Genomic DNA, 27,387 nt, shown 5'->3' with positions numbered 1-27,387 from the left:
GAAGCTTTGGGGCTCTAGGTCGGTTCCATGGAATCAAATTGATAATTCACCTTAACTAGAACATAACTCTGAAACTAGATGGAAAAGGGAAGAAATGACTATTGGTAAAATAAAATTTGCATATTTAGAAAGAAGGTGATGCACCAATTAAACTAATGGAATCTGCTATTTTCCATAATACAATGTGAACACTTACAACAACCTTACAGAGATATAATATTGATGAACAAACTCTTCATATCAGTATTTCATAAGTAGACCTTATGAGAAAAATATCAAAGGAAATTAATCATAGATGATATCTTCAAAAAAGCCGTACAACTTAAGACGTACGAACAGAATTCATTAAACCTTAAAGATGCAGAATGAGACAAAATGTTAAATATTTCAGAAAATGAAATACAATAAACATTAACATCGATCATAAATATGGCATACAAATAAGCTTCCAAGATAGATCCAGAAAATGTTGTATTATGCTCTCAAAGGCACTGAAAATACATACTCCAATCTGATACAATAATGGAAAAGCAAGCACAAATGTCTCAGCAGTATGACAACATAAGCTCTCCAACTCTGAATCCATCACTAAGTACAAAAACGATGAATATAATACCCAACTACCCACCTATCCCCCAAAACGTGGAACAGGGGTCGGATAAAAACCAAAACCCCTGGAACTGGGCCCACTAACTGCTCCAAAAAAGTGAACACTGAGCATCAAACTCTGACTCCATCCAGTGCTCATGATGACAAGTCAAAATGACTTAAAGAATCTCCTAGAATGACTCCAAAGTCATCAACAAATTTCACAATCCAAAATGAAGGTTCGACACATGGTGGAGAACAAATGCCACCACTGCCTCCTCTTAACTCTGCATAGCAATGACAACTCCAACTGGAAACAATATGCCATGTAATTAAATAGCATGGGCGACATCTGGCAAGGTGGAATTAGGGTAACAACCCTAATAACAAAACATTCATTTTAATCCCATTTAATCATTCAAACATTCTGGAGCTATGGAGAATGAGCCGGTTGGCCCTAGGGATTCATGTCGATCCTCTCTCATTTTGCATCCGCTATTTACGAATATCTCTGCTGAAATCTACTTGCATGAGCAGAATGGAGGTAAAGGATTTATTCAACCCGTGATCCGTGGCATTTTTTGTAAAATCTTTCATACATTTTATGAGATTTCTTTAATGTTTCTTATCCTCCTCTGTTGCTTTGCTGCCATGAAAATTTGGCAAGGTTTTTGTTGCAGAGTTCAGACTTTAGCAGGTATTGGCTCTTACCGAGCCCACAAGCTGAAATAGGTTTCTTTTAATGCATATACCTACAGTTCTTACAAATCTATGAGTTTCTACTTTGATGTCGTGGCTGCCATTTTCTACTGTTTTCGTTTTTCAGTCCTTATCTGGTGTACATGGTCATTGATCTCGCCATACTTATTGTAGGAGATTTAGAAGAAAATTTGTGCATCTAACTTTGCCTCTGTTATAAGAAAACGAGGGTTTTCTTATTTCCCTGTTCTTGCAGTAAGATTTGTAGGTAAACAAAAGGAAGAGATTTTACAGGCAATTTTTCAAGAAGAAATACAGATACGGCCTTTCTTGTGTTATATCCCTTGTGGATGTAGGTTTGCAATAGCATATTTATGGAAAAAAAAACCAAGTATTGTCTCTTTCTCCAGTGTAGCTTGAACCTTCCTTTTAAAAAAAAATCTGCATGGAACTTGCAGAACCAAGAGCTCTATTTTCTATTATGTTGTTTATTTGATCTAGATATTTTCTGGAAAAAGACAGGATTCTCTTCTTTTATGGGAGACTTTATATGTTTTGTCATGAAAGGCAGTTCCTCATGATTTGGCAGGAAGAGTATTGTGGGTCTTTCACCATTTGCTGCAAATGAAGGTTTATTACAGAGGTATATAGAGACATCATGTGACCAGACAGTTGAAGGTGAGAAATAAAGATATCTTATCATCTCTGGAGCATTATGATGTTATCCAACATATGTTAGTTATATTTGGTTGGGGTGGTCCTATGTCAGATGAGCAAGGTGGTAGTTGCTTTTCCCTAGCAAAGATTCATTCCCTTCAAGAGGATGTCAAGATCTTGAAGCATAACTATTTACAGTTGGTCGCTGATAGGGATCACCTTCTTGAATGGGGCGACACTTGTTATGAGGCATTGCTAGGGAAAGAGGAAGAGGTGGTTGTGCTCACCCATGAGCTTAAGGCGACCTCCGAGGTGTTGGAGAGCACCCAATTATCTCTCCAAGAGTCCCAGCTACAACTGAAATATGCATTCGTAGAGTTGTAGCGGGTACAATCTAGCCAGCCCTAGATCCAATTCAGCTACATATAATGGTGGTTGGTGGTGAGTTGACTTCCATGGATAGGGATAATAGATGTGATGAGAATGCAATTACATCCATCCTTGATATGACTGATATAGTTACAGACGAGATGAGTGCATCAATGGAGAACTGCATAAAGCTTCTTGTTGTACCAAGTCCCCCAGTAGTTAGCACACTAACAGATGATGCCGAATAGGACTTGGGCAAGGTATCATTTGATATGGTGACAAGCTCTCATGACGATTTGTTTCCTTCTGTCAAAAGAAAATCTATTACTTCACCTCACACAATTGAAAGTGTAATCACCTAAAAATCGTCTTCTAGACTATGAGCCCCCTTTCTAGCATTTTTGCATAATTTATCAATCACTCATCTTTGATCAAATCATCACTTTACTATTTATTCGATTATAACCTATGGTTAGAGCACCTTATCCTAAGTCTTTTATTTAATTGAAATAACTTGTCCCCATTTAATTAATTAAAATCCTCAAAGTTCCTTTATTTTCCTAAGTGTTCACATTAAAAGGCATTTCCCCGCATGTGAGGACAAACTTTTCTATGTGAAAGGAATCTTTATTTCCAAAATAATTTTAATTCTCCTCCACACATCTTTTGCCTCTTAAACATATATGTTGATCTTGCTTAGTTGAGATTCTTGTTCACAAAGTCAACATGAGACTCATTCTCCACCCTTGATTTTGCCTCTTAACTCTACCATCCATTTCTTTTTAAAAAGGGAGACTCTCTCCTCACTCTCTAAAGATTCTAGTTCATGCTAACATTATGTTGCACGTTTTCTTAGAGCTTTGGAGTACTTGGAGCATTTGGAGCATTCTTACTTGCATTAGGTCATTCTTGCATTCTTAGCTTAGTATTCATTGTACTTGCATCATGACATACTTTCTAGCTTAGATTTCCTTTATGCACTAGCTTAAATCACATAGTTTAACTAGGACATTTTGTAATCCTTTCATTCTTGTTAGCTTAAGCTTGCATTTGCATCTCTTAGCTTGGATCTTGCATCTCTCGTTTAACTTGCATTTGCATTGCACTCTTTGGATTTTTAGATATTGGCATTCTTGCCTCTACTCCTTTGAACCTCTCGTTCTATGATACACCTTGCAACGGTTGCCTAACTAAGTTCATTTGAGAGCCACCACACTATCATTACACTCTTGCACGTCATAGATAAAGAGCTATAGGTCACCTCTTAAGATGCTCTTCATCATGGGTATTCTCAAGTATAAGGGTTTATAGAAGTGTGTCCTCATTTTATACACATTTTTTTGCACCCACCTTGGGGTTGGACTCTTTTGCTTAGCTCCATTGTCTTAGTTTTTGGCAGATTTTACACTTGCAGGTTTGGACCTTTTTTTCCCAGTCAGACGAATCGTACGATACTTTCTGTATTACAATACAATACTTTTACCATACTTTGTCGTATGCCCTTTTGAAGATTATTGTACTTGTTTAGTACCAAGTGTCATACTGGGCTGAAATATCATCCGATTTCACTATGGTATATCGTATGATCTTCTGTTAGCTAGTCAAGTATCATACACTTTTGATTTGGTTGCACAATTTGAGTCTAGAGTTTTCATTTGCACTTCTAAGCTTTCATTTTCAGTTTTCTGGTTTTCTATCAGCGTCTAACAGTAGTCTTGCAAGTTTACTTTGATTTTTTCATGCTTATTTGATGCCCTAACCTTGTGGTTTTGTAGGAAGCTCATTTTCATGCATTGCCAAAAAATTGCAAGAGGGGCAACTAACATTTTTTGCAGGGCTTCCCAAGCACAAAACAAAGAGTTTGTTTATTGTATCTTCATTTCATTTCAAGTGCTTGCACGTACTAGTTGTATTGCATTTCATAGGCACATTAAAACCCACAAGTAAGCTTCTTTTGTTGATAGGAGAGTATGCTTTTTGCCCATGAAACAAATCCGAAATCTTGACTCATCATTGGATCAAAAAAGTGGGTGACATATTCCACTCTTTAGTGGTCTTGATTAATCTGCCTAGTGTGTTTGGCAGAAGCAATAGGGAATAGGAGAGTAAGCTCTTCACCTTCTTGGTATATCAAAAATCCTGACCTCCTTGGTGTGAATCCATTTTGTACAATCTCCTAGAGAGATTTACACCTTTAGAGGGCCTACTATTGGTGGAAAGATACCAATAGGAACGACCCAAGTGGGGACAAGCAAAACCCAGCTATCTCACCCACTATAATCACAAGGCCCTAGACAAAGGCAAAAGCCTTGGGGGACATAACACTTGACTTCACTTAGTCAAATTACTTGTGGGATTGTGACCATGAGGAAATCATTAGGTGGCTATGCTTAGGGTACTCTTGTGGCTCCGAGGCCTCCATCTCGTATCGAGAACAAGAGGGGGGTTATGAACAGAGTCTTTACTAAGAACCATAAATTAGAAGCTACGATATTTTGTCGCTCAATATCTTGGCGCAAGGATCAATCCTAGTGGACTACTCGGATCACCCCAAATATCACACTCACCATATGTGTTCCTTTAGTTGTGTGTAACCCATCTACAACAAAGCCAATATCTATTGTGGGTAACCACTTTGAATGAGGCAAGGGAGCATCAAGTTGTGGGCAAAGCTATTGAGTATCGAGTCGTGACCTTAGGTAGATCTTGCTTCATGTGTTTTCAAATGTGTGAGACCCATGGAAATCTATTGAACATATACAATTGGTAGTCTCATAGGGCTTTTATTTTCAAAACTTAATAAGTGTTTGTATTGGCAAGGTTGTTTTGTCCCTTGTCTAATTGCTTGAAGACGTGTGTTTTCGTCACCATTGCTTGTCAAACTTATTGGTTTTGTTGTCAAAACTGGAATTGGACACTGTCATAATAATCACAACAGTCTACTTGATCAGAAAACTCAATCAAATTAAGTCTTTTGAGCAAAAACACTTCACAAGTTGTCTCTCCTATCAAACTGTCGTATTCCACTGCAATAAATAGTGTACGATAATACTAGTGTCTGCAAAGTATCCTACTACTTCATACAAAGTATCGCACTGCTTCTTACAAAGTATCGTACTGCCTCTTGACATGTCCACTCTTTCGAGCTATATGCTTTCATGACATCAGGTCATTTATCCTATACGCTACTTTTCTCACCACCTTCCATTGTTTATCCACCACATGCTTCATATGGCAATTTTACTCTTCCCCTACCTTGGGTACTCTTGTGGAGTCAATCATTGAGGATCACTTTCACTCGCTTCATACTCCTTGCCTATCCATTTCTTCTTATCCACTACCTCGCTACTCCTACACCTCACTTGACAATAGCACAAAATAATGTGATCTTGCTTAAGAGCTGAAAAAATCGTGCCTAGTGGTGAAAAACTAGAAACAAGCACTACCTAAGACCCTTGTACTTATGTCTATCAGCATCTCGCTTTGCACTCTGAACTAATCCATAGTTCAAAATTGATCTTGTCTACGTCTAGGGGGCACAAACTATATAGCTTACTAGGTTTCTTGGTTGCGTTGGCATTCTTTGGCATCTCTCTAAACGGTGTTTTTAAACACTCTCCTTGACATCAAGTTTTTTTTGATATAAAAGCAGCCAAAACTAGGGGGCTGGCCCTTTACAGTAGTGGTGAACCAACCAGTAGAAAACCAGCAGACAGCCACACAAACCCCTAACAATTTACGTTAAAAACATAAGTATCAACATAACAGTAATTATCAATACTAGAGTTCTTACTCTTAAAAACAGCAAAGTTTATCAAGTTAACAAAAGGCATGTAGGTGGTCATCATACCACCTACAGCCAATATCCAAGTTTAACAGAAAAAAACAAAACCATCACCATAGGATGGAGAGGAAAACCAACAAGGAACCAAAAAACAGCAATCACCGAGAGGCCACTAACTAGCATCTTTTTTCTTTCCCTTCCCAGCAAGGAGGACTTTAGCCCAATCTTCGTCGAGGAAGTTATAGAGCAGCTTCAAGTCCTCCTTCCCCAAGCCCTCCTCCTCCGACTCGTAAGCCAAAAGCTGGAGAGTGGTCACAGCCGCATGAGTCACCTTTAGAGTGAACTTTGAGAAGAGGGTGAAGCCCTCCTCTAGCGCAATGCACCTATCTTTCAGCTCCTACAAGTCTTTACAAGTAACTGCCCCATCCTCTAAAACACCAAGGTTAAGTGCCCTGTTGCAATTCACTGGAGAGTTCATGTTGTCGTACACATCCAAATTATTAGTGGGCGCCCTAAAAGTCTCCAGCCCATCTTTCCTTATGGGGGAGGAGATAGTGTCTGGGGAGGCTTTATCAAATTTGGGGTTATCGTGGTTATCAATAGAAGGCATGGTGATGGTAGCAGATATATGTGTGGGGTCTTCGGAGGGGTCCTAAGTGGAGATCTCCGCCTCAAAATCCCAATTGTCGTCAATAGTATCATCCCACTTCTCCACCTCTTTATCAATCTCATCCTTCCCCTTATCATGACAATCCCCCGAGATCTTATCACTTTCCTCCGAATTGGTGTCTTCCTCCTCCTCCTCCTTAGAGCGACTGGCATTTTGTTTGTATCTACCTCAAGTCTTAGCTATTCTTCCCAACCTTCTTTTGCTCCCACCAATTTCATCATCCGAATCCCCAATTTCCACCTCCACCCTCTTATTTGTTTTATTCTTTTTATTGGCTATCGGTTCCAAGGCCAAGGTTTTGTTTTTCCTACCCTTAACTAGGGTTTGGCTTGGTGAGGGTTGAGGAGTAGGGGCATATCTACCTCCTGCAAACTCCAAACGAACCATCGAGGAGTAGTGACATCGAGTGTTTCTCAACACTTATCGGATACTTTCCTTGAGTTGACACTGTCTATGGTCTAGGATGATACGAAATTTCTCACTTGCAGACTTGAGTCCTAGGAAGATGTTACCTGACTATCACACAAACACCTAAACTCAAACTGACTGTGACTTGTATGACTTATTTTCTTTCTTTGTGTGTTATCTATGCCAATTTCTTTGCTGAGTTCTCTCCTTAGCCTCTCGAGGATGTCACTTGAACTAGACGACTAGGGACATGGGGCATGTTTTCCTTCGATTTTTGTCTACGGGTGTACTTTGCAGATCTTTGGTGTCTTGAGGTGACCCACTGGACACTTAGGAGATTTGGAGCATTATCCTTGCTTGTTTGTTGTGTTTGCTCCCGAAAAACCATGCTTATGGCCATCTCGACATTTCGTGTCTCAATCCGAGCCTAATCATGCTACAGCAGAGTTGCATGGACACGGGTACGGTCTCGGGTACGGGTACGGCCAATTTTTGAGACCTCTTATTTGGGAATGGCAAATACAACATTCTTAAAACATATATATATATATAGATTTTCAGTCATTAAATTAGTTTTTCATTATAATGAAAGCAATATGAACACATAATTGATAATTGTGACATATTCCAAAATACTATAGTTAGATATAGTTTTATTATTAAAACGAAATTCAAATACAAAAATAGTTTGGTAGAATCACATGCTATCAAAAATATCATCAGTGTTCTCTTGAAACTCGACATCTAGATCATCAAGATTCTCTAAAGAGTTAGGATAGCTGGATTGAGCATGACCACCACCTAGACTCTTAGAACCCATTGACGATTCAGCGAAGGGTCCTCTGACCATGTCAGAATTCTCAACGTTGAGGCTGAGATGTGTCAATGCATTTATAGATACATCAATGTCACTTATCTCAGGTTGGACATCTCAAAGTTTGTTGGGTCCTTTTATGTAGTCTGTGGAGGAATGTGACAACAGATGAAGATTAAAGTGCACATAGACAAGGTCCTCTGCTTTGCTGGCTGCCATCCTATTTCGTTTCACAGAATGGATAAAACCATATGTGCTCCAATTCCTCTCAGATGCAGAAGAACTGGAAACCTGCAATAAAAGAGTTTATATTATAATTTATAAGTTACAATTACAAAGACAAACAATCAAAAACATTTGAAATAAGAAATAATTCTTATTAGAATAATTAGTATAAAATGAAACCTGTGATAGAAGCTTGATTGCTAGCTTTTGCAAATGTGTAGTCATGGCACCATGGAAGTTCCACCACTTTATAGGATCCATTTCTTTTTTATCTGCCATTGCATCAACATCTGCATAAGTTCCATCAGAGGAAGCAAATGTCCCAAACTCATCTCGAATCTCTGCAGCAACTCTAGGATCTATAAACATTTTCTTGAACGCTTTTTTATATCCTTCAACAACCTCAACATCCTTATTTGGTGCTGTCCTATTTGGCAATGCTAACATATCAGCATGGTAGTACTTAGGGTTTAAAGCATATGCCAAAAGTTGCAATGGAGTTGTCATTTTATCCCATCTTTTTTTTATTACATCATATATTTGCTTATAAAAAAATTCAGAGGGATCTTGCTCTTTTTCTATTATAATATCTCTAACTTGCTCCACCATTGTATCTATGCAATCATAGATGTCACCTGATATTGGCTTATTAGTATCACATTGACAGATCAAGGTGTATATTGGCTCAGTGAAAGATAGTAAATAATCTATTTGAGCCCACCAATCCTCATCAAGAATTAACCTCCTGACATTATTTGCTCTATCTGTTTGTGATTGTCTCCATACTGCCCAAATGTCACTAATCACCATACTTTTCAAAGCTTGTTTGACATCAACAAGCCTTTTGAGAACAATGTAGTGTGTGGCAAAGCGTGTCTCAACCACCTTCAATAAATAAAATAAAATAAACATTTTAAAACCATATAAATCTTAAATACATTTCAATAAAAAAAAAAATTGAATATTTTTGAGAGAAGACATTTACCCTTAACAACTCTAGCTTAGCGAATTGTCTGTAAATGGCCTGTGACATGTGATGATTACAAATAAACATTTGAATTTCTTTGGCTTCTTCATAAATCTTTTGTATCCATTGAATTTTGCCAATTTTTTGTAGCATTAGATTCAAAGAATGAACTACACAAGGAGTCCACCAAATTTTTGGATATCTTGCCTCCACGACCAACCCAGCTGCTCTGCATACTTTTGCATTATCTGGGATCACTTGAACAACACTTTCTAGTCCCACAGATTCAATTGCTTCAATTAAAACGTTGGCAATAAACTATGTATCTTTCTCTTCAGCCTTGCATTCCACTGCTCTCAAAAACATTGCCCCCTTTGGGCTCATTGCAACCACATTGATTAGTGGCCTATCTCTAGCATCCTTCCATCCATCACAAATGATGGAAACTCCAGAAATTTTCCATGAATCTCGAATCACTTGCAACTGTCTATCAATAATCTCTTTTTCTTTGATCAAAAGAGTAGTACGAACCTTCTCATACCCTGGGCTTTTGTATCCTTTTGGAGCTTCATTAATAGACCTAACCATCTCTTGCCAATATGGCGAGCGAACCACATTAAATGAAATTCCATTCGCATATAGACAACGTGCAATACTCTGATCTATATCCTCTCGACTTTGTAAATTAAATGCCTTTTCAAGAGGTCCTAAATTACGCCTCTTGTCACAAGTGGAGGTTCTTGAAGTTGGATGCAAAGGAGGTCTATTGAGACTTGACCTTTGTGTTGACTTTAGAACTTGACTATTAGCTTCATCCTCTTCTTCTTGGTACTTTGCAATATTCTCACGTGACAACCCCTTCCCTAGTTGACCATCAACCTTTGGACCAGGGCACACTTCACATCCTGTACCTTTTATGTGATAGAGATGTCCACGAACCCTTGTATAAGAACCGTTATAATCAATCAAACACTCATGACACTTCCATTTAAAACCTCTGCCGCCTTGAAATTTCTCGATGATGGTTACATGTTTCCATAATGGATATTTAGCATTTGGTTTGATCCACTTGTCATTTTCTGATGCTCTAACATGTGTTGATGATGACGCCATGATTAGGTTCCTGTCAAGTGAAAAAAATAAAAAATTAGTAAAATCATGAAATCAAAAGTTAAAACAAATTCACATTAAGCTATAAAGCACATATTTAAAATTATAAAATATTTATAAAATGATTAAATTAAATATATGTGCAATAATTTTTATTTCAAATTTAATTTTACAACAATGTAACTTTGAAACTTAAATCTAAATTATTTATTAATTAAAAATAAATTAAATATGCTCATAATATTAATTAATTTAGTTGAAATACAAAATTTAATATTCTAATGGTAACTCTACAAGCTAAAATAATTATTAGGCTTTATGAATTATTATATATTATTACTATAATTAATAATACTATTTAATATTTATTAATTCTTAAAAAGTTTAAATTTAAAAAACATAAAAAATAAATATAAATATAGAACTAGTTTAAATTTTTTAATAATATTAATTTATTAAAATTAAACTATTAAATTTTATATTTATTTATTCAATTTTTTTAAAAATAAAACTTAGAAACGTAAATTTGATCTAAACTATATAAAAGATAAAACATTGCCATATAAAACAAAAATTAAAAAGACCAAACACAGAAAATTTAAAAAATCAAACACGAATTAAAACGCGTTACTTGTATTCAGCAGGGTTAGAAATGCAACGCGATAAGATTTGGGAAGAACGCGGAATGGAGAATTGTAGGCGGAAGAACACAGAATGAAATTGCTGGCGCAGACACGAGCTGGAGCAAACGCCTCTATAAAACGCCCAAATGGAAAAAAAACGAACTATTCAGAATGCCAAATGAAAGTTTGAGCTATCAATCGATTGAGGGATCTATTTATAACTTCATATTTTTCGATTTTTCCCAATAGATCTGTACTTAACTCGTGATTTGTCTAATCGCTGGGAAACAAATGGCAGTCTGGTGTAAATATTTCTTTAAATCGACTTGGGAAAGACCAACATTCTATTTTTGCTTGCCTTTTAAATCGTAATGAACTGAACTCTTTTTCGAACACCTGAAGAAATTCGGCTCAATTTTTTCCGAAATTTATTTTCCCCGTTTCTGGCACGGATTTAAAAATGGCATTTTTCTGAAAACGGGCGGAAACGATTTGCCCTCGTATTTTCTCCGTTTCGTACCCTTATCCGTATCAGATACGGCAATACGCATATCAGAGTTTGAGGGGTTGCGTTTCCGGTAACCCTGTGCTACACTAAACCTAGGGAATCTAACTGCATTGTCATCTTGACCTTTATGTCTTTGATGCATAGATTGGGTTCCCACATTCCTATCCAATATAGATCATATTCATATCCTCATAGTTTACACTAGTGATGATTATATGATATTCTGATGTCCTTAATAAGACTCGATGATAAAAACTAGGATCTACTTATATAACCCTTGCAATTGCACTTTGCATACTAGTTTGCATTCTAGGATTCATTCTAGCTTAGCTTTGCATTTGAGTATCGAGAGAATCTTCTTTATCTTTCATGGACATGTCGGTCAACTCCATTCATCTCCTTTATTTTTCTCGATCATGTCTTTGTCATATCTCCTATCGTTTGGTCACCATCTTTCTTTTCAAGCCATCAAAAGGAGTTAATCATATCATCACATCTATCTACCCTTTTGGACCCCTTATATACCCTTTTGACCTATTTTGACCTAAGTTTTTCACTTTAAACTTTCGTGAAACTATACCATTACCTAATTTAGATGTCCAAAATCCATATTCAGGATCAAAATCCAAATCCAAGTTCATCTTGATGGTCAAAATCGCGATTTGAAATTCTGCTTTTCTTCTATACAAATGAATGACCCTTTGAGGCTTAATCTTCAAATCTTTCTAAGGTAATCTTCACTCTTTCATCTCTTCATCAGTTCTGTTGGTTCCCAAAACTACAAATTGGAATCCTACGAGCCTTGCCTGCTCGATGCTGGGATATCCAACCGGTTGAGGCCAACTTGACGGGATTGATCAATGTGATCTAAATCCCCTGCGCTTCCGGCTCTGCAAGACCGAGGCGGGTGTACCCAATCCTGGATGAAACACTTAAATCCAAGACACTCAAAACAGATCGATTAGAATGCGAACACAATACACGTTTTCCAAATGGCAAGAAATATAGGAAAACTTTAAACTTGTGATTTATGAATTGAGAACAAAAGCAAATGATTGAAATAACGTTTTAAATAAAGTATAAATATAAATTAATGCAACAGATGAATATATTAATTTTTTCAATGGAAAGAAATGAAACAGTCACCAGCATATGGATTATGAATTAAGAGCAAAAGACCAGTGCTTAATTAGATGGGCAATAGAGTCAAAATTATTAGTTGAAATGTACAATTTTATAAAGTTCAATATATTAAACTATAAACAATTTTAATAATCAGATGCGATGGATCGATTATTTAAATGCAATTTTAAATAAGTCTAAAATGCACTTTAACTCCTACTGAGACAAATTAGACATAAATATGGAAACAATAAATTATTTCACAATATTTATGTTTATCAAATTTAAAATGCGATAATGATCCAATCCACTTATCTGAATATTAAAATATTTATAAAAATAAATGAAAGATATTTATAAAAGACACAACTTAATAATAAGTTAAACTCTAATGCAAATAGAAATAAATGCGCTTACAGATTATGCCAGAAAAAATTATAAGTAGAGACACTCCTTAAAGATGATCTATCCACAGCAAATTTATCCGGACCAAATGAAATTGACTCAAAAATCCATCATCCACATGCTTAGTTCAACAAGTCACTCTTTTGCTGATGAGAAAATATAATATATCAATAAGATAGGCTAAGAGAAAGGTTCAAGTATGAAATATGAATGTTGTCTCTCTCGTGTTTTACATGATATATTTATAAGTTTTGAAAGGGTGTTTATAAAACATCATACCCGTTCATAACAAATAACCACCAAAAATTAAAATTCTGACTAAAATAACCGGTGGTTAAATAATTTGCTCTCAAACTCCATTCAAGACTATTTATTCGATTATAACCTACGGTTTGACCATGTTATCCTAAGAAATTTATTTAATTGAAAGAACCTTTCCCTTTTTCATTAAATAAAATCCCTAAAGTTCCTTTATTCCTAAGTGTTCACATGAAAATGCATTTTTCTATTTTAAAAATAAAAAGAAAGGCATTTTGTCTTCACATGTAAGGGCACGCTTTTCTATATGAGATGAATCTTTATTTTCAAAACAACTTGAATTCTCCTACACACATCTCTTGCCTCTTAAGCATATCCATTTATCTTGCTTAGTTGAAATTCTTGTGCAGAAAGTCAATATGAGACTCATTTTCTACCCTTGATTATGCCTCTTAAACACTACCATCCATTTCTCTTTAAAAGGGAGGCTCTCTCCTCACTCTCTAAAGATTCTAGTTCATGCTAACATTATGTTGCACGTTTTCTTAGAGCTTTGGAGTACTTGGAGCATTTGGAGCGTTCTTACTTACATTAGGTCATTTTGCATTCTTAGCTTAGTCTTCGTCTTACTTGCATCATGGCATACTTTCTAGCTTAGATTTCCTTTATGCACTAGCTTAAATCACATAGTTTAACTAGGAGGCTTTGTAATCCTTTCATTCTTGTTAAGCTAAGCTTGCATTTGCATCTCTTAGCTTGGATCTTGCATCTCTCATTTAGCTTGCATTTGCATTGCATTCTCTTGATTCTTAGATATTGGTATTCTTGCATAACTAGGTTCATTTGAGAGCCACCACACTATCATTGCACTATTGCACATCATATATAGAGAGCTATAGGCCGCATCTTGGGATACTCTTCATCATGGATATTCTCAAGCATAAGGGTCTATAGAAGTGTGTCCACATTTTATACACACAGTTGGTAGTGCCAAAATTTCAAAGGAATCAGTTGTGGACTGCAAGGGAGCAATTTGATGCTTCTTCATATAATTTCTACTACACATTCATTTATGGAGTATATTCTTAAGAGTCCAAAATTGCATGAAGGACCATATAGAGCTTTTGAAGGTACTCCCATATAGGTCTCTCACAGTATTCGACGATTGGTGGGAAATATTGTAGAGACCTTGGCTACAATGTTTCCCCACAGGGATTTTGTGGTTGGGTTTCTTGAGAGAGTTACCTAGGATCCTGTCGACCAGTTGCTTGGAGTCAAAGATTGAACTCATCTCTTGATCCATAGTTTGGTACTAATGAGACTCTGACAGAGATTGGAACATCTTACTATGATTACACAGTGAGGAGTTCTCATCATTTCTCTTTTGACCCATAGGTAGAGGACTTGGTTTCGCATCGATGTGGGTTGGGTCAGCATGTCCATGATGGTTTTGCAATGGATGGATATTTGAGTTCCAGTACAATTTTTTTGGGAGTTCTTGTCCCTGTTGCCTAGATGGGCTTCATCCTTAGAGCAGCTTGGTAGGGTGTACAAATAGATTTGATATATCAATTGATATCGGATATCCCTTCTTTCTAGTTGTGGATGGATGTGAGTTACGTCTCTACTAGGATCCAAGTGGACACGTGTTTAGCACTGCAGATTGGTTGAGTTGCCATTATTGGCATGGTGGTAGTGTGTACAGGATAGCTTTGTGGATAGTGGTAGCATCACAGGAGTTTGCAAGTGATTGCATGTGGATAAAGGGAGGCTGCAATCTCTATATGTGGCAGTGGTTTTGAATTATTAGAAGCCCCGTTGGGGTTTCTCAACACTCACATCCCTGTGGTTATGTGTTGGGATTGTAGCGTTTGCATTTTTGGTGAGACTATTGTGCTTTGGGATTCTCATTTCTGCAATAATGTTGTTAGTTTGGAGATACAAACAACAGCCTAGCATATTCTAGATTTCAGCATTAAATAAGACTTTGTTTCATTGTAACTATCAAATAACATTCTTTGTGTTTGCACCAAGTATTTCAAAATTCAACTAGAATAGATAAGTATTTGAACTTTGAATTCCAATTCTCTTTCCTTGAATTGTTATTCATATAGTCTAAAAATTGCATAAATCATATATCTCAAAACTCAAGGAAATATTAAACTTTCAAAGGAAACAAATTCTTCAGCATAGATTGAGAGTGAGCAGGGCTCTTCACATTCCCAAATGCACTCTAGTTGAATTACAATGGACTGCAGAAATCTAATGTTTCTTAACTTCAGAATTGCTTTTTCTATTTTCCAATGAATCCAAAAACAAAGAAACAAAACAAGAGTGCCATGAAAAATGAAGTTTGACAGGCATGTTCATACCAGGATGCATGTAGTAACCCCCTGTTAGTTGACAACCACACTCAAGTAGGTGACCAGCCAAAGTTCCTTGAGCAAGTTTATCAAATTCGTTCCAATTCCAACCAAGCTCATACACCTAAAATGTATAATATATAAAGTACTCATTAAAACTTTAACTTTTTTTACAAAAACAAGAAATTTTACAACAAAAGCAAGTGAGAATTTGCCTCAAAGTAATAAAAATTCCCATTAGATTAAGGAAGACCTAACACTTAACAGGATTAATGATCGCAATGGAGGCTATGATTGGGGACACCCAGCAAGGCTCTAGAAGTGACATACATGCAATGATAACCATTCAAGGAGGCATTGCCATTTCAGGTAACAAAGAAGAAGTCAATGTGATGAACTTTTCTCACTAACATCAGACACTACGAAACACAATTGCATCGAGATTAAGTGAGGTTAACAGAGAATCCATCATAAATACAAGTTGATGGCACTTCATTTCATGCTACAAATATTTGTTTCTTGAGTAACTATGCCAAAGAAAATTATACAATTTATCTTTAAGAGCATTGCCATTCACTCCATGCAAGCAGCTCTACTTTAAAAGCATAGAAGGCAAGAGAGAGATATTATGTTAGTCCACAAGTGACCAAATTCAAAAAAGGGCATTTGGAGGAACATATAATTGCAGAAGGAAATTGTCAAAGTGAAAAACAACCATAGTTTCTAAAGCGTAACTAACTCTAATGATAATCCAGATATATTAATGATCCAAAAAACTCAACTAAATAAGGAGGATATGGTCATATTCAAAATGAAAAACTAATGATAATCCAGATATATTAATGATCCAAGAAACTAAAATAAATAAGGAGGAGATGGTCATATGCAAGAAAATAATGGGCTTTAGAGAGGTAGTGGGCTCCCCTGCAGATGGTGCTTCAGGAGGGATAGACATAATCTGGGTTCTGAGGTTTGGTGTATTCACTTTGAATGAATGTCATAGCTACTACATTAGCGGTTGGTTAAAAGGCATAAGGAACAATCTGAGTTTCCTTTTAATAAATATTTATGGACCAATAAAAAATAGGGATAAAAACAAGTACGGTATGAAAATTAAACAGTTCTTTAAAATTTGATCTGTAAACTAGGACGTTAATGTTTTCCAAAACTTAATCCAATTACAGATTTTAATTCTCGATCCAACAGCAATAAATGGTTATGCTTTTAAACCGTTGAGATTACAATTTTGAGTTTATTCTCCTTTACACAATTTAATCATCTAATGACCGATAACATTCAAGAGAGAATAAAATACTGAAAAGAATCAGATAACATAAAGAGAACAAGAAGAGACAGCAACCAATTTGACAACAAAGTCCAGCCTTCAGGAATATGTCTCGAAGTCTGCTTCTCAATTTGGGGACTACTTTATCAATGTTGCAAGGCTCAAAATGCCTTTTAACAATATCCAAGCTTAACCTCATTCACAATCTCTCTCTATTTGCACTTTGAACTTGAAGACATTCAAAATATCTTCGTGCTTACATAAAAAACAGTTCTCTTTCAGAATTTTCCCTTCACCTCTGAATCACATGAATGTTTACAAAATTCCTCCTTCAGGAATGAATTTGAAAAAGCAATACCCCCCTTTAAATACATGAAAATGACTAAATTATGAGAAATCACATTATACACTCTGTTAGTTCCCAAAACCGCAGATTGGAATCCTACGAGCCTTGCCTGCTCGATGCTGGGATATCCAACCGGTTGAGGCCAACTTGACGGAATTGATCAATGTGATCTAAATCCCCTGCGCTTCTGACTCTGCAAGATTGAGGCGAGTGTACCTGATCCTAGACGAAACACTTAAAGTCCAAGATGCTTAAAGCAGATTGATTAGAACATGAATACAATAAAAGTTTTCTAAATGGCAAGAAATATAGGAAAACTTTAAACTTGCAATTTATAAATTGAGAAGAAAAGTAAATGATTGAAGTAATGTTTAATTAAAGAATAAATATAGATTAATACAACATATGAATATATTAATTCCTCTAATGGAAAGAAATGAAACAATTGCCAGCATATGGATTATGAATCAAGAGTTAAAGACCAATACTTAATCAAATGGGCAATCAGAGTCAACATTATAAGCTGAGACGTACAACTTTATAAAGTTCAATATATTAAACTATAAACAATTTTAATAATTTAAATGCGATGGATCAATTATATAAACGCAATTTTAAATAACTCTATGGAGACAAATTAGACATAAATACGGAAACAATAAAATATTTCACAATATTTACGTTTATCAAATTTGAAATGCAATAAAGATCCAATCCACTTATCCAAATATTAAAATATTTATAGAAAATAAATAAAAAACATTTACAATGGACACAACTTAATAATAATTTAAAACTCTGAAATATAAAATAAATAATAATGGCGAAAATAAAATCACAATAGAGACATTCCTTACAGAAGATGCATCTATTGCGAACATATTCTGATCGCACAAAATCCACTCACTAACTCAAATCCACAGGCTTAGTTCAAAAGTCCATTTCTCCGCCAATTGGAAAAATATAATATATCATAAAGCATAGGCCAGGAAAAAAGTTAAAGTATGAATATGAATATTGTCTCCCCCCCCACTTGGTTTTTTACATCTATATTTATAAACAATGAAGAGGTGCATGAGTGAACAAACACACCCATTCGGCACCTAATCATATAATTTTTGAAAATTACAAATTTTATTTATCCAATAATCCCAACCGCTTCAGGACTAAATAAATTTAATAGGAAATCGAAATTATTAGAGGAAAACCTCAGAGCCTTCCATACTATAATGGAAACAATGATGATGCATCTCCCATTTTTTTTTTTTTAAATCACATTAATTCGGAATGTGCCTTGAGCCTCCATGTTCCAAGCTCGTGCAATCCTTCTCCTTAATCGCACAGCACATAGACTTGCGATCAAAATAAAACAACATTAGACATATATAACACTAATCAAAACTCCTCAATCATCGATGAAGATCTCTGTGCTTTAGCGGCTTTGTCCTTTTAGTTGTTGACAACATCTTTCATCACACAAATCACCTCTTCCTTAAGCACGACTTCTCAGAATCGTCTCTGACTTTTACTTCAACCGAGTGTATCGCATGTATATTTGCATTTGCGAAGGTACATAGTGTTGTTCCATTGCCTTCAAATTATTCTCACAAGCACACAGATGGCGATAAAACCCTCGGCCCTAGATCTTTCCTCACTTACAGAAGATGCATCCTGCCACTGGATAGCAGATACCGATGCTATATGCTCCAGAAATGAATCAACAAGCTTTTGAAACAGAGTGTCTAGTTAATTGGCAACAACTAATTTTCGCTATAAAAACTTGTTGCTAATGCTCTGCTCCAGCAATGAGATCCCACTGTCAACAACTGCATCTTGATTTCTTCTTGCTTCCTTAGAGTCAAGTCTCAGTAATGAAAAAAGTCTTGACATTAGAATATTCTGGTTACTATTGCTTGAAATGGCTTGACCCGAACTTACGTAATCATCTTGTGCTATACTAGAAGATTCAGTAACTGTGATTCTCCAATCTGTGGCATTATAAAAGAAGCCAGTAAATTTGCATTGTCTTGCTGTATATCTCCACTTTATCATTTACTGTAAGATCTGATGAAGGAATTCCAAGAATTCATAGAAATGAAGTCAAAGTTTGAACTACTTCTGAATAGAGTAGCGTAGTTCAGGCTGCTAAATAATGGGGACAAAAATGGTCTCTCTCTCTAATCACAGATCATAGCTTCACCTGCCTATGATTTGAACCTCACTATTCCTTTTGAAAATACAAACTCCTTCATTCAAACATTTCCCTCTTATCATTGCATTGAGGAAGCTTTTATCCCCTCACGGATTTTATTCCATTCTTTAATAAATTTAATGAACAAGTTTGATCCTGCTCATATAGCTTATGACTTTTTCATAAAAAGGCTGGAATCTGAATATCTTCCTAATAACTCATGGATTATTGATTAATGGTCTGCACAACAGGCATGTTAGATGATGCTTATAAACTATTTGGAGCGTTACAATAATCCAGTGCTGTAACCTCAATTCAAATGACAAACAACTCAACTTACAGCATTATGCTATACAACATAAAGAAAGGATTTCCCAGTAAGCTTTTCCTAAACAATAGCACATTGCGAAGGCTGCCTGAAAGGATACAAAGTTCTGATAAGCTCCAAGAGACTAATACTCCATCTCAGATTCCTGAAACAATAATGGATAACAAAAGATGCATTGGTTCTGTTTGTTTGCTCCATTCACTCCTCTTATCAGCTTCCACATCAATATTATAATCATAGACTTGAATATATATATTGCAAACATATTCATCTCTTGGTTATGTCTTTCCCATTGGCTGATACGACATGGATGACGAAGCGATTAGGAGAATAGATACTCGTGAATTTTTAGGCTCCATCACACCCTTTAACAAATTACATAACAAAATACCCCTTCAACAATTTCAAGCATTTATTTCTACATGCTATGTTGAGTTATTTTAAATAACAACCACCTTATAAAAAAAGGCTATGCGGGTAAAACAGAGTTAGAGATAACATTTGCCCTATTAATAAAAAAAATCATTAAATAGCGTAGTGGTGGTCTCCAATTCTTCTAAGTGTGTCGCCAATGTTTCAAGCCTCACTGATCATATTCCATAACAATTAACCACTTAAATCATAGTAAAATAAACTGAAGCCTATTTATAATTAAGAGCTCTATATATGGTTCATTGGTCGACTATTTAATTCGGAGGTGGGAAGTGGGAAGATCAAATCCCACAACAATTTTTTTTTAAAATAGCATCCACTAAAATTGTTAATGCTATGGAAGTGTCATCTAGCACAAGATTATTTCCCTAACTTCTAACACATGTCATGAGGTCATTGGTCCATGTCCAATGCCAATTTTCCACATCACTACCATTTAGATGCAACCTCATCAGTGCAAATGCTTCATGTTGTAATAATTTTGGTTCATTTTGCACATTCAGCATGCACTGCATCATTACTGGCAATGCCACATCATGTTGATGTCATCTAATCAATCATTTTCTTAGGTAATTTTGACTAGACATAACTTTCACATACGAAGTTCCCAAATATAGTTCTAAAATCAACACAATGAACACTAAAACTTGGCATAATTTCCTCTTGGATTTGAGATAATCTATTTTCCACCTTTTTTCTTAGCTCCTAGTTTGCTCATTTGACTAAAGCTTTGACTGCACATAACTATTGCATGCAAACTCCTTTGGAGCCTACTCCAGTTGCGTCAGGATCATTTAGAGAACTTCATGCATTGATGCTATTTTTGTGAGAATCTAAGATGGTAAAAATTTTAGGTTTTCTACATCTAGTGTAATGATCCCATCTTTTAGCTCTCACGTTCTCCAAAGTCTAAGTGGAGGATAAGAAAAAATTAAATTAATTTCTTATAAAGTCATTCAATTTAAAGGTGACTTTGTATTTAATTAGTTTAATTATTAATTACAAGGGAGTAGCTTCTAGGGTATGTATTAATTATTGGAAGGACGGAAGCCTCTCGTGATTTAATTAATTATTGCCAAGGAGGAATTTTTGGGGTATGCATTAATTATTGGAAGGAGAAGCTTCTAGCTCTTGCATTAATTAATGTTTTAGTTCAGCTTTTGGGCATTCCTAGGTGTCCATTACAGTGGTATCAGAGCTGTTAGTCCTGCCATCCTGTGGAGATCTTATAGATAGCCGGATAGAGGGAAAAGTGTTGACAAAATGTATACCAGTCCAGATCAAGAAAGTGTAATGTTCAGGATACTAAATACATTACAGGAGGGGCAGCAGATGCAACAGGAGCATAATAGGCGAATGGATATGATTTTGCAACTTATGGCTAGACAGATGGGCATCAATATTGACAATTTGTATGTTGCTCCAGAGCAGAAGGTAGTCGATTTCTCAGGTGGGATCGAGACACATATAGAGCCAACCAGCTATGATGTTAGTGATGTGGGCATTACGGCAGAGTCAGTAGAGACATGCGTGCGAAGTCAGGAGACCATATATGAAGCCTTGTCGGGGGATGATGACGTAGCAATAGTGGAATTAGGAGAATGCAAGGATACTATCATATTAGCAACCACTTCTATGTCACTTGAAGCATCCAATGAGGAGTTTAATGGTATAAATGCAGTGGTTGATGTATTTTCTAATGAAGCCACACATGTTAATGATTATGAGTTTTCATCAACTACAAATTCAATTCATTTTTTTGTTGCAGCAGTTAATGTTGTTCCTATGTCCATATATTTCGATGCGGCAACACCTATTGTTGATACAGTTAGCATGAGTACATATGGTTCACCTACAACTACATCTTTTTCAATGCATGATGGTGATAATATGCATTCCATTCCAATATATATTATGTGGATGGATAAAGGTAAGAAGACGTTTCATAGATCTTCTATGGAGTTGCCTTATGGTGACATTCTGACTTCATCAGCACAAGTTTTGAATGCTAGGCTACAGGGGGTGGTCCTGATGATGCGGATTTGCAGTTGGTTTAACTTCCATATGGATATCACCTATTGGGATCCAGGTGGAGGTTGGAGTCCATTATGTTACTTAATTGCTTGAGGACAAGCAATTTCAAGGAGGGCGGATTTGTAATGATCCCATCTTTTAGCTCTCACGTTCTCCAAAGTCTAAGTGGAGGATAAGAAGAAATTAAATTAATTTCTTATAAAGTCATTCAATTTAAAGGTGACTTTGTATTTAATTAATTTAATTATTAATTACAAGGGAGTAGCTTCTAGGGTATGTATTAATTATTGGAAGGACGGAAGCCCCTCGTCATTTAATTAATTATTGCTAGGGAGGGATTTCTAGAGAATGCATTAATTATTGGAAGGAGGAAGCTTCTAGCTCTTACAATTAATTAATGTTTTAGTTCCTTCTAGAAGGATGAAGAAAAGGATAAATAGGGCTGAAAGTCTCATTGTTGAGCATGAGATTATTGTATCGGGTGATTATGACTTGCATTTGATAAGAGCTTGGATGTGTGAATCACACTCTTTTTTGGCAATAGAGGACGTTCATTCTCTGTTGTAACATTCTAGACGTCATTCCCTTAGGGTTTGGCCTTTGGAATACATCTCTTTGTACTTGATTGCAACATTTTTAGAATTAATATAATTTCAGCAGTTGGTTCATCTTTTGGGCATTCCTGGGTGCCCATTACATCTAGATAATTCCTCCCCATTGAGAAGCTTTTGAACCTCCAAAAAGTCTATTGTTATGTACAATTTGAGCTAGGGAAATGTCAGCCGCTTGCTCAGTATCATCTATCCTTTCTACTTGAATTTTGAACACCTAACCCGTCACAAACACAAACAAATATGAGATAGCATTGCTCATACATTCAACTATATTCTCATCAATATTCACTGGCACATTCATCATCCACATAGAAATAACTACCACAATAACAACCAACAATACTAAATACACTGATGTGAAGGAAAAAGTATCAATGTGTCGAGTCTTTTGAATAGTAACATCATTAGAAAATGAAACATTCAAACCCACTTTTGCAACTGATGCTCACACTATGTTGTAGGTCACAACTTAGCATGATTAGAGATGATTTCATCTTCATTTGTAGTATCACTAGCTATTATAGACATAAAAATACAATTATTGCTCACATTTACAATCATCTTCAAATGTCTTGTATTTACAATAGATTTATCGTTCTTCATGTGATCAACTTTAACATTGAATTCATTTTCATCTTCAATCAAATGATACTTATTATGTTCCCTGTAGAAAATAGATTTTATGTCCAAGATATAAGGACTACCCAGAACCGTCCTACAAATGTCAAGCAAAATAACATCTAACTCTACCTCATCAACAAACTTGGATGTGACTGCAAATCGGAGTTTGCACTGCCTTGACACATTTAGTCAAGTATTATCATGCAACCAACCCACAGGATAGGATCTAGGATGAAGAGTTGTTTGCAATTCCAATTGCTTTACAACTTGTTCTGAGATAAGATTAACTTGTGACCCATTGCCTATTAGTGTATTAATCTTAGTTTATTTAGCAATTTCCTTATATAAGACAAATCATTTTTTTACTTTTAATAGGTACTTCATTACTGCTTACAAAAGAAGCATGAAAGTTGTTACTAAAAATAGGAGTATTTCCTTTGATACCCACAACTCAGAACTTGGTTTCATCATCGGAAACCGATCCAAGCTCTTCCACGATAGTTGCAGTTGTTTGCTTGCCCTTTTGATCCTTGAACCACATTGGCTTCTAATCAAGAAGCAATTTCCAACACTTTATGTTTGTGTGCCCTATCTTCTTGCAATTTGAGCAATACGAGTTCTCGTCCTCTTTCTTTACAGTAGTTGTTCATTGTGCTTTTTCTTTGCCTTTCTTGCTTCCTTTGTACTTGATTCCATCAACAAATTGTCATGGCTATTCCTTGAGCTTTTTCCCAAATAGATAGCTTGCACCCTAACAAAAATTTGTCTTTTTATTTTAATGAAGTTACTTGTGAGTACAATGGAATGCCCAAAACTAAAGCCCTTTTTCTATACTCTTGTGTATATTCTTGCACACTTTCTTCTTTCTCTTGTCTTAATGATTGCCAATTCATCATTGATTTTTGCATATGCCCTAACCGATAAAATTGTTTCTTAACTGCTGCTATTAACTCAAACCAAAAAGAAATAAATTTGTCATGATAACTTAGTTCCTCTTGTGTTCTACTCTCCTTTTGACGTTCCTCTTTAGCTTATGTCCCGCACATAATAGTGTCGGATTTGTATTCTAATATTCAGGACTTAACAAGTCTGGGACTAGACGGAAGGTTTCTTTACACTGTACTTTCCTACCATTGCCCGTACTGAACGGAGTTGTAATTATAAACTTTCTAATTTAATAATGATAAAATTATTGGCTCCAGTCTATTACTTCTATAAAACATAGATTATAACATAATTAAACTTAGTTATGTTAATGAAGGATCAAAATGCATGAAAGAAAAAGTTGTGACTTCCTCGTACATAATATATAAAAAGGGAGAACTTCATTTGGAAGTGGGGAGAAAGGACTAAAAGAGCACAAGAGTTTAAAAAGGGTTTGGACTCTTCCAAATGGTCATAAATCTAAAAGTTGCGACTATTCCAAAGGGGCAGCAATGATGAAATATTGTGCCTCTTCTGAAGGGAAACAATAACAAAGGGTTGTGACTCTTTTAAACTGTGGCAATTATGAAAGATTGTGACTTTTCCAAAGGACGACAATGATAATTTTTTGTGACTCTTAAAAAGAGTAGTAATTGTAAAAATGTTGTGACCATTGCCAAGGGCAGAAATGATGAAGAGGTGTAACTCTTATCCACATTGGAAGATATAAGGGGAGGATGTTTCATTTGAGGGATAGCAAATGGAGAGACATTTGGGGAATAACATATTACTCTCAAAGGCAAGAATGAAAAGTGGTGACTCAATTCTAATGAAAAATGATGACCTTTCAAAAAAGGAGATTTGATTCCAAGCCAAAAAGAAGGAGCATCAATAAAAGATTATTATTCAAATTTTGAGAGCAACTGCCTAAAAGGTGACCCCGAAAGGGGGCATTAAATAGACTTGTTTTCTTTTTCACATATGTTTGGAACATTTTTTGTCAAAGATCCCATATTCCATGAGTTTTATATACATTAGACAATATTTATAATTTTATACATCTAAGTTTTCTATTTCCTTCAGCTACACTTTGTGCTTGTACTCATGTGATCAACACATATTTATAACGTGATCATATAGCTTCTATTTGATGATATTATCGTGTCTTTAAGCTTCATTTAATAATTGATGCATGAAACAAGTTTTAAATCCTTTAAAAACTCTGAATTTCTTGTGTTTTTCCACTTTGTCAAGTTTTGCTAGGCTTTTACCAAGTCACGAGTCATGAGCCAAGTTAGCCTTGTTGCGTCCGAATCTAGCAACTTTTCTCAAAATATCATTGGAAAACTTCTCTTCTTGTATAGCCATTTTTGGATTTTCTCAATAAGCATTTGACATTCGACATTAATTGGTTGCATAAGTCAAAAACAAGATCAAAGATGAGACAATAATTGCAAGGATAAATCAAATGAATCAGAAACAACATCTATATTGATTGCAAGCCTATAACTATACATATAAGTTTGCTCTCTTTTCCATCCCTCGCCGCACCACCTCCTTTCTCCTGAGTCCCAAGAGCAGGAATACATGCCCTATGAACCAGTGGTTTGACGATGAGTGCAAGTCTTCCACTGCACTGTGTGTTTGGCTTTCACTGCTCATTCCTCCTCCTAGCTAAGACTCTTATCACTGCTTCCTTCGCCACAAGAAGCGACTGTACTTTGCGTCACAGTGTAGATCTCTTTGTGGCTCACAACTATTTTCCCCCAAGCTCTTCTGTCGCACTTTGTTCCCTCGCTATCCTCCCTTTCCCTCCACCCTAGACCACCTCTCTCTTATCTATCACACCTCCACTCTTTATGACATTCCTAACTAGCCCTCTCTCCACCTCACCCTGCTGCCCCACTACCATCTTTTCACTTTCTCTAGCATTTGCGAGGTAGTTAGATCCATGAGTTGCAACCGGACGACAAATGAGGAAGGGTTTCAAACGAACTCTTCAAGCTTTGGGCTCCTTCCTATAGGTCGAGTCGGCTTCAGACCCTGGCAACTACAAGACCATCATGGTTGGGCATACTTTTGCCAAATTTTTGGCCACTGTATTGAACACTATTTTATCTAGAGAGATTGATAGGCAACATTGGCATGTGAGGGGTCAGGATGGATTTTGAGCCGATTTCTAGACCATGGACCATATCTTGACATTGCAAACTATCATTGAGGAGACTCAACATCGCTCAGCAAAAGTCTACTATTGTTGTTTTGTAGAGTTTCACAAAGCATTTGATTCTATCCCTTGGGTGGTGCTTTTTCAGAGGCTTAGAGACATTGGGATTTCCGAGACTTTACTAGCGACTATTATGGGGCTCTATGAGACAATGGTGAGAAAGTTTATGACTCTAGAAGGATTCTCCGATCCAATTCAGAGCACCATTGGGGTGAAGAAGGGCTTCCCTCTCTCTCCCACCTTGTTCGGTATTTACATTGACGAGCTCAAGGCTTTCCTCGAGGATTTCTCCCTCCCCTGTGATGCTTTTTAATTGCATTAGGTTCTAATCTCCATTCTCCTATTCGTCGACGATGTGGTTCTTCTAGCCTCCTCTCCGGACGGTCTTAAGTGGCCTCTTGACAAAATGGCCTCCTTTTGTGATTTGCGGCAGTTAGTGGTCAACCTGGACAAGACTTGGGTGATGGTCTTCAACTGCTTGAAGACCTCCCATCTCCACTTTTATTTTTAGGGCCTGAAGATTGAGATTGCAACCTCTTACATCTACCTCGTGGTTGAGTTCTTTGGACCCTGTTTCAGTTTGAGACCTGCTATGTAGCCCAGGGTTAACAAGGGGTTGGGTAGCCTCACCATGTTGGACAGACAGTGCTTCAAAAATCACTTTCAGGACACTATGTCCAAGTTGTCCCTCTTGGACTCTTTAGTCCAGAGTAACCAAACTCGACGCGAGTCACACAAGTCGGCGAGTTATTTCACCCATGCTGGGTCAAACTGACCTGTAACTTCGACCCACCGAATCACGATGCCTGACTTGC

At 36.3% G+C, this 27,387-nt stretch overlaps 1 protein-coding gene across 6 annotated transcripts in view; it reads right to left on the bottom strand.

The window, feature by feature from the left end:
• Window positions 1–27,387, bottom strand: part of LOC149562034 (propionyl-CoA carboxylase) — a 337,515-nt gene that overhangs the window by 207,410 nt on the left and 102,718 nt on the right. For all 6 annotated transcript variants that reach the window (XM_089825583.1, XM_089825585.1, XM_089825582.1 and 3 more), the window contains one exon: window positions 15,580–15,694. In XM_089825583.1, the coding sequence (XP_089681709.1) occupies window positions 15,580–15,694 (115 nt within the window). The remainder of the gene's footprint in view (window positions 1–15,579; window positions 15,695–27,387) is intronic.

The sequence above is a fragment of the Cupressus sempervirens genome, chromosome 4 (genome assembly GCF_028749045.1).
Source record: "Cupressus sempervirens isolate cs-2001-9-10 chromosome 4, ASM2874904v1, whole genome shotgun sequence".
Lineage (NCBI taxonomy): Eukaryota > Viridiplantae > Streptophyta > Pinopsida > Cupressales > Cupressaceae > Cupressus > Cupressus sempervirens.
Note: the sequence above shows the minus strand (reverse complement) of the source record. Positions and strands in the feature narration are given on the sequence as shown.